The sequence below is a fragment of the Hyperolius riggenbachi genome, chromosome 3 (genome assembly GCF_040937935.1).
Source record: "Hyperolius riggenbachi isolate aHypRig1 chromosome 3, aHypRig1.pri, whole genome shotgun sequence".
NCBI classification, from domain to species: domain Eukaryota; kingdom Metazoa; phylum Chordata; class Amphibia; order Anura; family Hyperoliidae; genus Hyperolius; species Hyperolius riggenbachi.
Window position 1 is genome coordinate 439,778,541 of NC_090648.1, and position 13,576 is coordinate 439,792,116.

General features: G+C 43.5%; 1 protein-coding gene and 1 pseudogene across 1 annotated transcript in view; both read right to left on the reverse strand.

Annotated features, from left to right (window-relative positions):
- Nucleotides 1-13,576, reverse strand: part of FCHSD1 (FCH and double SH3 domains 1) — a 198,153-nt gene that overhangs the window by 87,081 nt on the left and 97,496 nt on the right. Inside the window, exon 4 of the mRNA XM_068277714.1 lies at nucleotides 1,831-1,904. Coding sequence (XP_068133815.1) covers nucleotides 1,831-1,904 — 74 coding nt within the window. The remainder of the gene's footprint in view (nucleotides 1-1,830; nucleotides 1,905-13,576) is intronic.
- LOC137564502 (5S ribosomal RNA) lies at nucleotides 5,812-5,930 on the reverse strand (annotated as a pseudogene).

Below are 13,576 nucleotides of genomic sequence, written 5' to 3' on the forward strand. Positions count from 1 at the left end.
TGGTTTCCTTTAAAAGTAAGAAGAGAATTAGAAATGTATTTCAACGTAGCATTACACAATAAACCTTGAAAATCACAATGCACAAAACTAAACACCAGCTCTGACTCACTGACCTAGTAGCTTTCACAGCAGAAAAACAACCAGGAGGATATGAACATATACAGTAAAACACATTCTGTATTTCCGTGATAAGCAGAGAAGCTCGAGTCAGTGAGGCGTGATTAATTGCTGTTGCACAACCTTAATTGAATACAGAAATGTTTTAGTTTTCTCATTATGCAACAAGTAAAATTTCCTCTTCTGCTTTCACCAGTGTCATGACAGATTGTCATCACAGTATCCACTCTGTGTGCCAGATCTATCTCTCGGCCAAGGTACAGCGCTTCTGTTTACTATAGGACGATGCTGGCTGCTGACAGAACGTGCACAATAAAAGGGCCCAGGTAACTGTTCCAAACACTATAAACTAAAGGACTGCTTATTAAACATTGGTGAATGTGTAAAGAAAAAATTTATATAAATCGCCTTTATTTCCAGCCACAGCAATCACAGCATTATTAATATACTGTATATTCTGGCGTATAAGACTACTTTTTAACCCTTGAAAATCTTCTGAAAAGTCAGGGGTCGTCTTATACGCCGGGTGTCATTGATGCCGGGTGATATGCCCTATCCTGTTACCGCCTCTCAGATTTCACTGCTGAGGACTGTAGTGAAGCATCGCAGGCACACATGTGCGAGATCTGAGAGGCAGAGAAGGAGGTAAATAGGAAACAAGGGTGGTCCAGAAGAGTGAAAGAGGCGTGTTTTATTGGCACAGCGCGATCTGTTCTTCCATACCGCTCAGATAAACAGGGAGACAAGGAGAGCTGACCAATCCAACCAGTCAATCGCCTATACACTGTTAAATATTGGGGACCACATACAGTACAGCACCAGTATCTGTTCATACATAGCACCAGTATATAATATATTTTGTAATCTTTATTTGATGTGTGTTGGAAGAGAGGTAGTCTTATACGGCAAGAAAACCCAAACTCTATATTTTACGTGGAAAAGTTGGGGGTCGTCTTATACGCCCAGTCATCCTATACGCCGGAATATATGGTAGGCTGAAATCCTATAGCCAAGATTACCAGGAAGGCATGTGCAGCTTCAATAGAGTGATCCTGTTTGAGGTAAGTGCACTGCTTTAGGCCTCAGATGGCAAAATTAGGGTAATCATCGAAGGTCTGCACCGCCAAACATTCAAATTTCTTTATTTATAGCTCTTAGATTAAACTGACATCAATAAAAAAACAGGTCTGCATGATGATCATGCAGACCTGTTTTTTATTGATGTCAGTTTAATCTAAGAGCTATAAATAAAGAAATTTGAACATTTGATGGTGCGGATCCTCAATGATTACCCTAATGGACTACTAACAGATTCTAATCGATTTTTTGGCAAACAGATTATTGCCTTGAGCATTTCTCCCTGATGAAGGAACCCTGCGTGGTTCCAAAAAGTTCATTTTATTCTTTCTATGAAACAATAAAGGCTTTAATAGGATGCGCCAGCTCATTGTTACTAGTATTGACAAGAAGCATCATCTTCTCTTTCTGCTGTAGCCCTCTTGCATATGCATAAAGGCTGTTCCCATTGTGGGTTCGAGACGATCCTTGAAAAATAGGAATAGATACCTCTTTGAACCGATTTTGAGGCACGTCGAGCGACCATCTTCCAGTGTTGGGCCACGTTTTCGGCTCTGAATTTAGGATGCTTTTTCTTTTTCAATAACACTCACATCAGTGCTAGAGATTTTCCAGCTTGCCAGCGAGTCCACCTACCTGCATTCCTGGGTCTCGTTCTTCCCACGATGCCAGTCTCTCTTCAGGAACTGACTCGCCAGTCTTTGTAAGGCCTGAAGGTTAGAAAGAAATAGGTCATGTTTACAGACGCTCTGTGTCTGCTGATCATGTTTACCGGAACAGATTTCTCTTGTAGCGCTGCTCTGCCACATTCTGCACACTCCTTCCACTACACACTCGCTCTGCGCCAGCAGCCTCCCAGGTCAGCCCTGGTCAAACTAATATTGATTCTACCTAAAAGGGATGTGAATATTAACTGCCAGTAACATGGCTCACACAGGAACACTGACGACCCATGACCAGCACAAATATGCCCGCATACTTCAATTTCTTGATCGCATCGGCCAAGACGAGGATCACTAAAAAAGTACAAACTTTGGAAATTTCCTCATCTTCAGTTTAGAAATCAGCGGTTTCCAAATCACTTTTTAAATCTCTGTTGCAGGTCGTGTCTCTGTATCAGAACATTCCAAAATTGTATTTCTCTACTCTGTATTTCAGATTCTCCATAATCTCCTCTCCTTCATAATCTCTGATAAATCTCTTCTCTGAATCAAGAATAAAAAGGTGGCCATACAGACATAAGGTAGCCATACACTTATAGATTTGCTCTGAATCTGATCAGAGAGTGATTGAAACCTTCCACACAGAGGACACAGCATAGATTTTTTTAATAGACTTTAGCATGAAATCTATAGAAAATCTATCAAACTTCAGTGTAGCACTGTTGGAAGCAGTGCAAAACTATGGGCCATCAATTTGCTACGGCTCCTCCCATGCTCACCCCTGATTTAGATTTTGCATCTGATCAGTAATTTAGATCAATTTGTGTGTTCATAGAAACATAAGAAATTCCCTACAAATAAGTCCTAGCTCATCTTTTGGTGCAAAAATTAATATAAGACACTATCTGGGAAACACAGATATATATGCCGATGTATATATACATACACACAGTCCCAAAAGCAATAGCAGACACTTCTATATGCGTTGTTGTTTACAACCAGAAGGATAAGCATGAAATCAGTTTTCAGCGTATATCACTCTATTATTTGGGCAATCAGCAGTACAGTGATACTCTGCTGCATTTGCATCCAGGAATTGCTTGTTCCTGGAAGCCCCCCCCAGAACTGAAGTGGTGAGCTAAGCATTTACACATGAGCATATAAGTCATATAAGGATCTTAGGGCCTTGTCAGACTACACAACGCCTGCACAAACATAAATTCGTGCATGGACACACAGCATGCGCTTCCCGGTGCGTTACAAGCGTGGGCGTGGCTTCCACAACCCATATGTACTGTAAACGGTTATGTGAAAGTCTATGGACATGTTACGGATCGCACACTATGTGCAGCGCTTCATAACTGGCAGCACCCCACTTAGTGTGAATGAGCCCTTAAAGGACAACTGAAGTGAGAAGGATATGGAGGCTGCCATATTTATTTTCTTTTAAGAAATAGCAGTTGCCTGGCTGTCCTGCTGATCCTCAGCCTCTAATACTTTTAGCCATAGCCCCTGAACCAGCATGCAGCAGATCAGGCGTTTCTGACATTATTGTCAGATCTGACAAGATTAGCTGCATGCTCGTTCCTGGTGTGCTTCAGACACTACTGCAGCCAAATAGACCAAGTAACCGGTATTGCTTAAAAGGAAATAAATATGGCAGCCTCCATATCCCTCTCAGTTCAGTTATCCTTTAATGCAACCTTGTATAAACCGCAATATATTCTGTGAAAGAAAATCCCTATGGGATCTGCACTGCATTATCGGATACACTGGACCAAAGCATTCTTCAAAGTGCCTTATAGCAGAATATGTCTGAACCAAAAGGAGCATTTGGCTGTCAATAAGTCACAGGTAGGGATAATCAATGATATGCAAATGTTACGGTAATTTTATGAAAATGTATGCAACTTGTACATTAATCAAATGTAACAGAGGCTGAGACCTTCTGATGCTTCTGGGGAAACAGTGATTGCCCTGCCAGTTGAAGCCAGCCCTCCTGACAGACTGACTATATATCCTGGCGTCAGTCGTGTGTGTGTGTGTGTGTGTGTCAATTTTAGGAATCCGGAGTCTGAGTTGTTGATTTCATAAACTGAGGCGTCGGAGTATTTTTGTACAAAATCCACAGCCCTGTTAAGTATTAGAGTAAGGAGTCGAAGTCGAGGGGTCGGAGTCAGGGCCATTTTGGGTACCCGGAGTCGGAGTTGGGGTTGTGGTTTCATAAACTGAGGAGTCGGAGTTGGAAGATTTTTGTACCGACTCCACAGCCCTGCTTTCAAAATTGTTTTTATCTCTGAATGCAAAAGATAAAGCTTAAGAGTGCTTCTCTATGCAAAGTACAAAAAAAGTTAAGTTTAGCAGTAGCTGTACAGACTGAAAATAGCAGTGTGGTGCTGGATATTACAATATTATCCAAGATGGCTGCTTCCATTATGAGCTGAATGTGACCAGGGAGTAGACAGACTTGGAATCTTTATACCGATGATGTCACTTTGACCCAAAGGTTAAAGACCACTTTACTTACGGTAAAGTCTTTTCCAGTAGTCATGAGGACAGCACCCCTGGATGAGACTTGTCTCCCTCCCCACTGTGGACAGGAAACTGTTAAAAGAAGAATTTGCATAAGCAATAGGCAGCCACATATAAGATACTACACCTGCCACAGTACCTCAGTTAATAAAAAGATGACACGGACATTTAATGATGCTTACACAAACTTATTTCTCTTTCCTACCCAAATAAGGGCGGGTTGCAGGGGTGCTGTCCTCATGACTACTGGAAAAGACTTTACCGTAAGTAAAGTGGTCTTTCCCAGAACGTCATTTCGGACAGCACCCCTGGATGAGACGATATACAAGAGTTAAAACCTTAGGGTGGGACCACAGCTTGCAAAACTTTCCTTCTGAAGGATAAACCTGCAGAGGCAGATACATTAAGGAGATAGTGCTTTACAAACTTATTGTGACTTGACCAGGTCGCAGCTCTGCAAATCTGATCTATAGAGGCCCCTGCCCTCTCTGCCCAAGAAGTCGAAATTCCTCTTGTGGAATAAGCCATGATAGAATTGAATTGCTCCCCCTGTGTCTGATATGCTAATGAAATAGCCCAAACAAATGTATAATCTGTGTAGGATTTAATTAAGGAAGATTTCTCCCAATTAATGATCCAACCTAGATCTTGTAGTAAGACTATTGTCGTAACAATCTGATCTCTTACCGAATTGGGAGATGTCCCCCAAAACAGAAAATCAAGGTAACCCAAAATGTTAACCTTTCTCTGTCTAAGTGTAGCTAGAACCCCAGACATTACCTTCATAAACAACCATGGAGCTGAGGATAATCCGAAGGGCAAAGCATTAAACTGATACATTCTTACCTCTTCCTCCATCTGGATGGCAAACCTTAAGCATTATTGAGAAGTCAGATGTATCGGTAATTGAAGATACGCATCTTTTCAGTCTAGAAAGGCTAGGAAATCGTCCTTCTGTAAGAGATGAATAATAGATCAAATCCATCCTGAATTTTCTGTATTTTACCTTCTGGTTTAGACTCTTTAAATTTAGTATGAACTGATAATTTCCCTGTAGCTCCTTTACTAGACAAAACACAGGGCAATAGAATCCCTGTCCTCTGACATTTCGGTACTTCTCGAATTACCCTTTTTTTCTAAACAAGGAAAGGACTTTCGATTGTAGGGCTGAAAACTTTATTTGGTCCTGCAGACGGGGAGTAATGCAAAAGCTCTTAAAAGGAGGCTGGCTGAACTCTATTCTGTATCCCTCCAACAAAAAACACCTTAAAGGCTCTTTCCCACTAAGACGTTGCGTTAGATGCGACGCTAAGGTCACATAACGTGCCCCCAACGCAACGCATGTGAGCTTTGAAGTTGGATGCTATTTAGAGCCACGTTATGCGTCTCCTGATGGGTCTGTGATGCGTACTTTTTGACGCTTCGCCTGCAGTACCTGGGGTTCACAGCCAATCTCCCATGCAGCTACTAACCAGGCCTGAAGCCGCTTAGCTTCCGCGATCTGACGAGAGCGGGCGCTTTCGGCTTAGTGTGGCCGCAGGCTGTCTAGTTCTTTTAAACAATCTATTTAATTGCTGCAGCTTAGAAGAACTTCAAGAATGTTACACATGCAGGCTTTCTGATGTGAAATTTATCTGAAAACAGGTACCCAAGGGGTTTAAAACACAGCCTGGGTATTCTGGGATGCAGTTTGTTCTGCTCTCACTGCAGCTGCCTGGGAGGTCTGTCTCTCCATTAGCTTGCCTGTTATGGCTGGCTTATCGCCTTCTCTAAACAGCCAGGGTTTCTCTGCTCACATTTGCCTGCTTTAATTTTTATGAATTAACCTTCAGTGACCTGTGTTGTGATAATCTCCGCACAAGGTGTTAATTTCCCGCACCTGCTCAGGAATTATAAATTTTCATGCGGACACAGGTTTTATGAATGCACACTTTACTAAATGGTGGGTAAAGTCAGCTGTTTTGAGCATTACCGCATGCAGGAATGCTCAATAAATAGAGGCCTATGTCTCTTGGAAGCAGGAGGCATAGTTAGAGGTGCAGACAACATAGGAGATGATGGATTAGCTATAACAGGTAGATAAGCCATAGCAGTACTAGTCCCAGGCCCATCTGAAGCAGCTGAGGCGGTAGAAGCAATAGCAGAATCTTTAATTTCCTATTGCTGTGGACCTTCTCTGTACAATACTGGCACAATTTCCATTCAGAGTTGCCAATCCATGCTGACTGGACTGAGTAGAAGATTTTTCAGACTTTTCAACCTTCTCAGTCTTATGTCTTTTGGGGTATAAAACATAATAAACGATAGCCAGCCATTAGACAAATCCCTCTATACATAACATACATCCAGCCAAGCAGAAGAAACATAATCACATCTACTTGCCAGAGAGGGATCCTGGGCAGATTCAGCAGATTGTGCAGGAGCTGACCCAGAGGCGTCCTCCATGATCCCAGCCACAAACCAGAGTGCATCATGGACTCTACAAACTTATACCTGTGCTGCTGATTTGATGCAGCTGATCCAATTATGCATGCGGCCCCCGCCGTCTAAACATATGCTTAATCAGTTTCTTACCTTAAGGAATCAGCTGTATGCCGATTCCTAATCACCGCCGCGGCCCCTGCCGCCCGGCTCAGACTTCAGATCACGCGGGACGCCAGCGCGTGACTACCTCCGGTTCAACCGGAAGTGAACTCTCTCCAATGCACGCACCTGCGCGCATAAAGTTGCTGCCTCCAATGGAGAAGCCTCCTCCACGCTGCAGGGCTCCGACTGTTCACTGAACAGTGCTGCTTGGAGCCCTGGAAAACGCTGCCCCTGCCGCCTGACATGGATGGCACTCCTGGAGACCTCTCCCATGCATCCCGTCCGGGACAGGAAACTAAACTGAGGTACTGTGGCAGGTGTAGTATCTTATATGTGGCTGCCTATTGCTTATGCAAATTCTTCTTTTAACAGTTTCCTGTCCACAGTGGGGAGGGAGACAAGTCTCATCCAGGGGTGCTGTCCGAAATGACGTTCTGGGAAATATATAGTAAGTAAACAGTTGGGAGATTTTCGATCATATGTTATACTGTAATTCCGTATGAGGCAGGTTTCGTAAATAAAATGCTAACAATCCCTGTTCAATACACCTTATTTCCAAGTTATAACACTATAAACTGTGGTTGTAAATACTCTTTCCATATGCGGTTTGCTGGGCCATGAGTCATAGGCTGCCTCCTAACTGGCAGCCAATGGGGTCCAGTAAGCTGGTAATGCAAACCAGGAAGATAGGGACAGGAGTTGAGGGAAGCTGGTGTGAAGCCAGACAACTGGAGAGGTGTGCCAGAGCAAGTGCTAATAGGACAGCAATGTGCAAAACACAGCCAGGGAGCCAAAATCAGCACAAGTCATTTTTTCAATGAAAAGTCCACACTGATAAGGTGTAAATATAATTGCTGCTCAAGCTAAATTCTTCTAATCTAGGGGTTTTGAAGAATTATACATTGAGATCCACAGCCAACTTTGCTTTTGTGAAACCGCCTAATTGTTTCTTATTCCTGTAGCCATGACATAAAACACTGTTCAAATAAAGACCTTCCCATAATTCTCACCTTTCTGTTTGCATAATTGTCTCTTGTTCGCCCTGAGAAGCCTGCATAAAGCACAAAGCAGACTTTCAGGCATCCTTGGCACAGTCCTAAGGTCTGCAGTCATCCATGATGGGTGAAAAAATGGTGTGAATCTGTAGGGAATGTCATGGGCACCATTGTTTCTTTACAATTGGATTGATCATAAGATATAACACTGACCAAGAATTGAACTTTATCCCAATCAGTAACTGATATCCCCTTTTACATGAGAAATCTATTCCTTTTCACAAACAGACCATCAGGGGCGCTGTATGACTGATAATGTGGTGAAACCCCTCCCACAAGAAACTGAGTACGTACTCCTGGCAGTTTCCCGTCTGTAAACCTTGTTGCACTGTGGGAAATAACTCTTTACAGCTGTTTCCAACTGCCAAAAAGCATGCAGCAGCTACATCACCTGCCAGCAGTAAAAAGGTCACCATGTAATAAATGTCTGAATGTAAATCAGGGATTGAAAAGAATTTACAATGGGCAAACAATGACTAAATCATTTATACATAATTATGGTAAAAATGAAGGACTTTTTTATTACATTACTTTCACTGGAGTTCCTTTTTAAAGGATACCCGAACTGAAATGTGACATAATGAGATATACATGTGTATGTACTGTGCCAAGCACACTAATAACTAGGCTGTGTTCCTTTTTTTCTTTCTCTGCCTGAAAGAGTTAAATATCAGGTATGTAAGTGGCTGACTCAGTCCTGACTCAGACAGGAAGTGACTACAGTGTGACCCTCATTGATAAGAAATTTCCCTTTTTATCTCTTTCTTGCTCTCAAAAGCCATTATCTGCTAGGGAAGTGTTTTATAGTTGGAATTCCATATCAGTGAGGGTCACACTGTAGTCACTTCCTGTGAGTCAGGACTGAGTCAGCCATTTGCATACCTGATATTTAACTCTTTGAGGCAGAGAAAGAAAAAAAGGAACACAGCCTAGTTATTTGTGTGCTTGGCACTGTACATAACCATGTCTATCTCATATTTATGAGCAAAATCCATATGCTAGTATTCCCATATGTTGCGTAAGCCCATATGGTGGCGGTATTTGGGGGGCGGGGACCGCTCCACACGTCCATCATAGTCTACAAGCGGACGCTGTAGCCGCGGCTGTGATCGGTCGGTGGCTGGGGGAGGAGAGACTGAGCCGAACGGACATTGTCGGCCTTATGGTGATTGGCTGACACCGCGCTATAGTGAGTTACACGATGAGAGACGGAATTCTATGGTGTTTAACACCTGAGATTGAAGTCTGAGTGGTAACATATGATCTGGGCTCCATTCATCTCTCTTCGGTGGTATGTATACAGTATTATATGCGCTGTATGAGAATAGATCATATGGGCTTACGCAACTATGGGAATACTAGCATATGGATTTTGCTCATGAATATGTATTTATGCAAATGTTGAAATCTTCACAGTCTCCCATCAGGTCCTCCTTTGTGCTTTATATAGCGGGCTTGATGAGATGTATGTCAGAGTGTGTGCCTGTACTATCTGAAGAAAGAGCTATACTCAGAAACGCTGTGCGTCATGGTGACCTGGCTCACACGCAATGCCTGTTGTGGATTTTAAAGAGTCTTAATTGTAAAGCTCAACACACACCATACAATCTTGGTTGTACAGATTTACCAAATCTATGTAGTATAAGGGCCAACAGATTAAAAATACCTTGAATGACTGATTGGATAAGCTCTTGTACTACATGAAAGTGGTAAGATTGAACAACCAAGATTGTATGGTGTGTGTTGAGCCTTAAGTGTTAAGATTATTTCCAGATTTTAGTGTCTAAAAGCAGTATAATGTTTTCTCTGGAAAGAATAAGACAGGTAATAGCACCCCCCACCCCAATTTTAGAGAGCCTGAGAGAGATCCCAGTACAGGTAGCCAGAGTGCAACTCCCCTCCCCCCCCCAGGTAGCCAGAGAGTAATCCCCACCCCCTCAGTATAGGTAGTTAAAAAGTGCACCTCCCCATTCAGTATAGGTTGCTGGAGGCCTCCCCCCATACCCTATGCAGACTGCGCAGCAGAGCCTGTAGATCACTCACCTCCCTGGGATCCGCCCACATGCTGCAAGTCTTTCTCCTTTCCTCCGGGGGGGGGGGGGGGGGGGTTGGTCTCTATGCTGTGTTGTCATGTTTAAGACAGCAATCTCGGCATAGTGATTGGGCCCCAGGACAGGGAGGAGACAAGCTGCTGCCACTGGATCCCAGGGAGGTGAGTGATTGAGAGCTCAGCTACACTCTTTGCGCATGGCCCTCCCAGAAGTATGCCCTAGTGAGGCTCGGGGTTACAGCTGATTGATGATAAAAGTAAGCCCGAGCTATCCTTGGGAATACTGTGAAGGGGGTTAATGATCCTTGCTCAGTCTTTGGGGGAATATTGCAAGGGAATGAATGATATACTGATATTCAATTATAGCCAACAGCTTGTGCAAACAAATGGACAGGGAAGGAAAGGCAATGGGTAGAGCACAAGCGAGTGGCATCTGGTTTGCCAGGTACAATGGACTCATTCGTCACTCATCATTTAGAGATCCGCCATAATGCCATGTGATTGCCTCGGCGTGTATGAGGCTTTAGAAAGCTGAAGGGTAAAGCTTTAGAGGATCTAAACTCTCCCACAGGAGAAAAGCAAAACACAGAGAAATCCAACCGGTTTGTATTTAGAGATAACGGCCTAACTATCCCTTATCTGCTTGTAAAGAGCCACTGTAATTTGAGCTGTCAGCTCTATCTGAACTGTGCCGCAGTGTGCGATTCAGACAGGCTATATGTAAACACAGGAGTTTAACTCTTTCTGTGCTCCTAGCAAACCAGGAAGTAACTACACTGCAGCATCTGTGAAGGAGCTCTATAAGCTGTAACAAGAACATGTTTTTATGTTATTATGCTGTTGCTTATATTTTAGAGCAGAGGGGAAGTCATAGGTTTAGGTCCGCTTAGAGTTTAAACCAGGACTTAAAGCTGTAATTTTGATTCCTCTTTGATCAGGTATTGCGCATAGAAAAAACATTCATGTCTGAAGATCAAACAATAATTGCTGGCATTTACCCAACATAATGGCTCCATATAGTCAATACAGAATTAAAATGTAAAGAAACCCACATCCATTTTTTCCCCACATTACCTACAACCAGCCTTCTTCTTGGCATAGTAAGGCAGAAAAATGTATGTTTCAATCGTCAATTTAAAATGTATGTTTAACACACAAAAAAAAATGCCCAAAGATGAAATGCCAGGATGTAATCATGAAAACCACAATTTTTGAAAAGGATTCTTTGTACGCCAAGAATATTTATTAGTGCATAATAAAGAGGTTGTTTTAGGTTTCCTGCCGGCAGGATCCGCAAACAAAGAGCGTGCCCGTATAAAATTATTAGTCACTATTAGTCGTTTTATGGAGCTTTAAAGCAAGTTTTACTGTGCTTTTTAGATGGCTGTATCAGATGTTAGGGGATGTGCCTGCTAAGCATTCTGCTAATGTCACCAGCACAGGCTTTGTATTGGCTCCCCCTCCCCATGCTTCAGGCCTGTCTATACAGCTGACTGATGAGTTAACAGGACTCCGCTGTCACTGCATAGTTCTGGCCCTGGATGTTTATTTGCTGTTTCGAAGAACTGGAGCGGGCCAGATGTGTGGCTTTGGATTCACTCTCTCCACCACTGTGCTGGGAAGAAAACAGGACTGTAGGACTCCAGCCTCCTGGCATGCTAGCAATTTAGGACAAGCAAAGATTTAAAGAGAACCTGCTCTGGCAGAATCTAAATATATGACTCAAATCCTATTTGAATTCCACTACTTTATGAATGTGTTTTTAAGGGCTCAAACCCAATAGGAGCCTTTTCTAAGCGCTAGTGATTTGAAAAAGCTCTTGCTAAAGCAATGCGATGGGGGATTTTTAAAAAAATCACATCGCTCAAGTGGGATCACACCATTAGCAAGAGCTTTTCACATCACAAAGCACTTAGAAAAGTGCTCCTAGTGCAGTGATGGCTAACCTTGGCACTCCAGCTGTGGTGGAACCCCCATAAAGCATTGAAATATTCTGACAGCTCTAAGCATAACTCGGGGAGGCAGAGGCATAATGGGATTTGTAGTTTTGTCACAGCTGGAGTGCTAAGGTTAACCATTACTGTCCTAGTGGGTTCCAGGCCTAAGGGTGATAAACGCACACCCTTATTTAAAGAGACTCTGTATTGAAAAAAAATTGCCCCTGGGGGGTACCCACCTCGGGAGGGGAAAGCCTCTGGGTCCTATCCTAGGCCCCCCCCTTCCTCCTCCATCCCACGGCGGTCCCGCTGCAGCCCACGCAATGCACAGCCAACAATTTGTCAGGCTGTGCAATATTTCCCTGTTCCAGTGGGGGCGTTGTTGCAGCTTTCCGCTCTGAAATAGGTGGAAATAGCCGATCTCAGTTGGGTCCATTCTACTGCGCACGCGCAGGAGACTTACGCCTGCGCAGTAGAGCAGACCCGACTGGGATCGGCTATTTCCGCCTATCTCCCTGGAGCCGGGAAGGTAAATATTTACATCCCCGACGTTCGGGCAGCTCTATCGCTGCCGCCGTGGGACGAAGGAGGACGGGGGAAGCCTCGATAGGATCCAGAGGCTTCCTCCTCCCGAGGTAAGTATCTCCCGGGGGCATTTTTTTTTTCCAATACATATCCTCTTTAAAGGATAAATCCGGGAAATGTATATAAAAAAAAAAAATCAGATTTACTTACCTGGGGCTTCCTCCAGCCCTTGGAAGCCTATGTGTCCCTCCCTGCAGCTCTGCTCCAAGCCGGGCTCCCCTCCGTAGCAGCCACTGACTTGGGCAGGTCATCAGCCACTGTGCATGCGTGAGCACACTGCTAACGATCACGCTTTGAGCAGATGCGACTACGAGCAGCGATCGTGCATTCTCATTGGCCACTGACCTGCGTGGGTTGGTGGCTGCTACGGAGAGGCCTCAAGGAGCCCGGCTTGGAGCGGAGCTACGCCGAGGGACACATAGGCTTCCAGGCAAGTAAATCTGTTTTTTTTTTTTTTTTTTACATTTCCTGGATGTATCATTTAACCACTTTGTCCTCCTTGACGTATAAAAACGTCAAGGAGGACAGGCGCGCGCACTCCAGGCCGCGGAGTCGGTAGCCACGGAATCAATTTATCGGGCTATGGAGCCCGATCATTGATTCCTCTCCCCCGCTGAAAAAGCGACAGCTTCTCTCGGAAGCTTCGCTCTTTCTGAAGCTGTGTCTCTCTAAGCGTACATTGTACGCTTAGAGTGACGTCATGTAAAAAAAATCGAGATTGCCATCTTGTGGCCAAAAAATAAAACTACAAGTAAATTCCCAAAAACATTACAATACACCAATATTTCCCCAAATAAAACACTTTTATATCCCACCCTCCCAAAAATGCCCACATAAAATGTTTAATAAAAAAAAACAAAAAAAACATTACTATAAAAAAAACAAACAAATATTTACCTAAGGGTCTAAACTTTTTAAATATCTATGTAAAGATGAAATATTTCTCTCTATTTTTTTTTTAATAAGCTTGTAAAT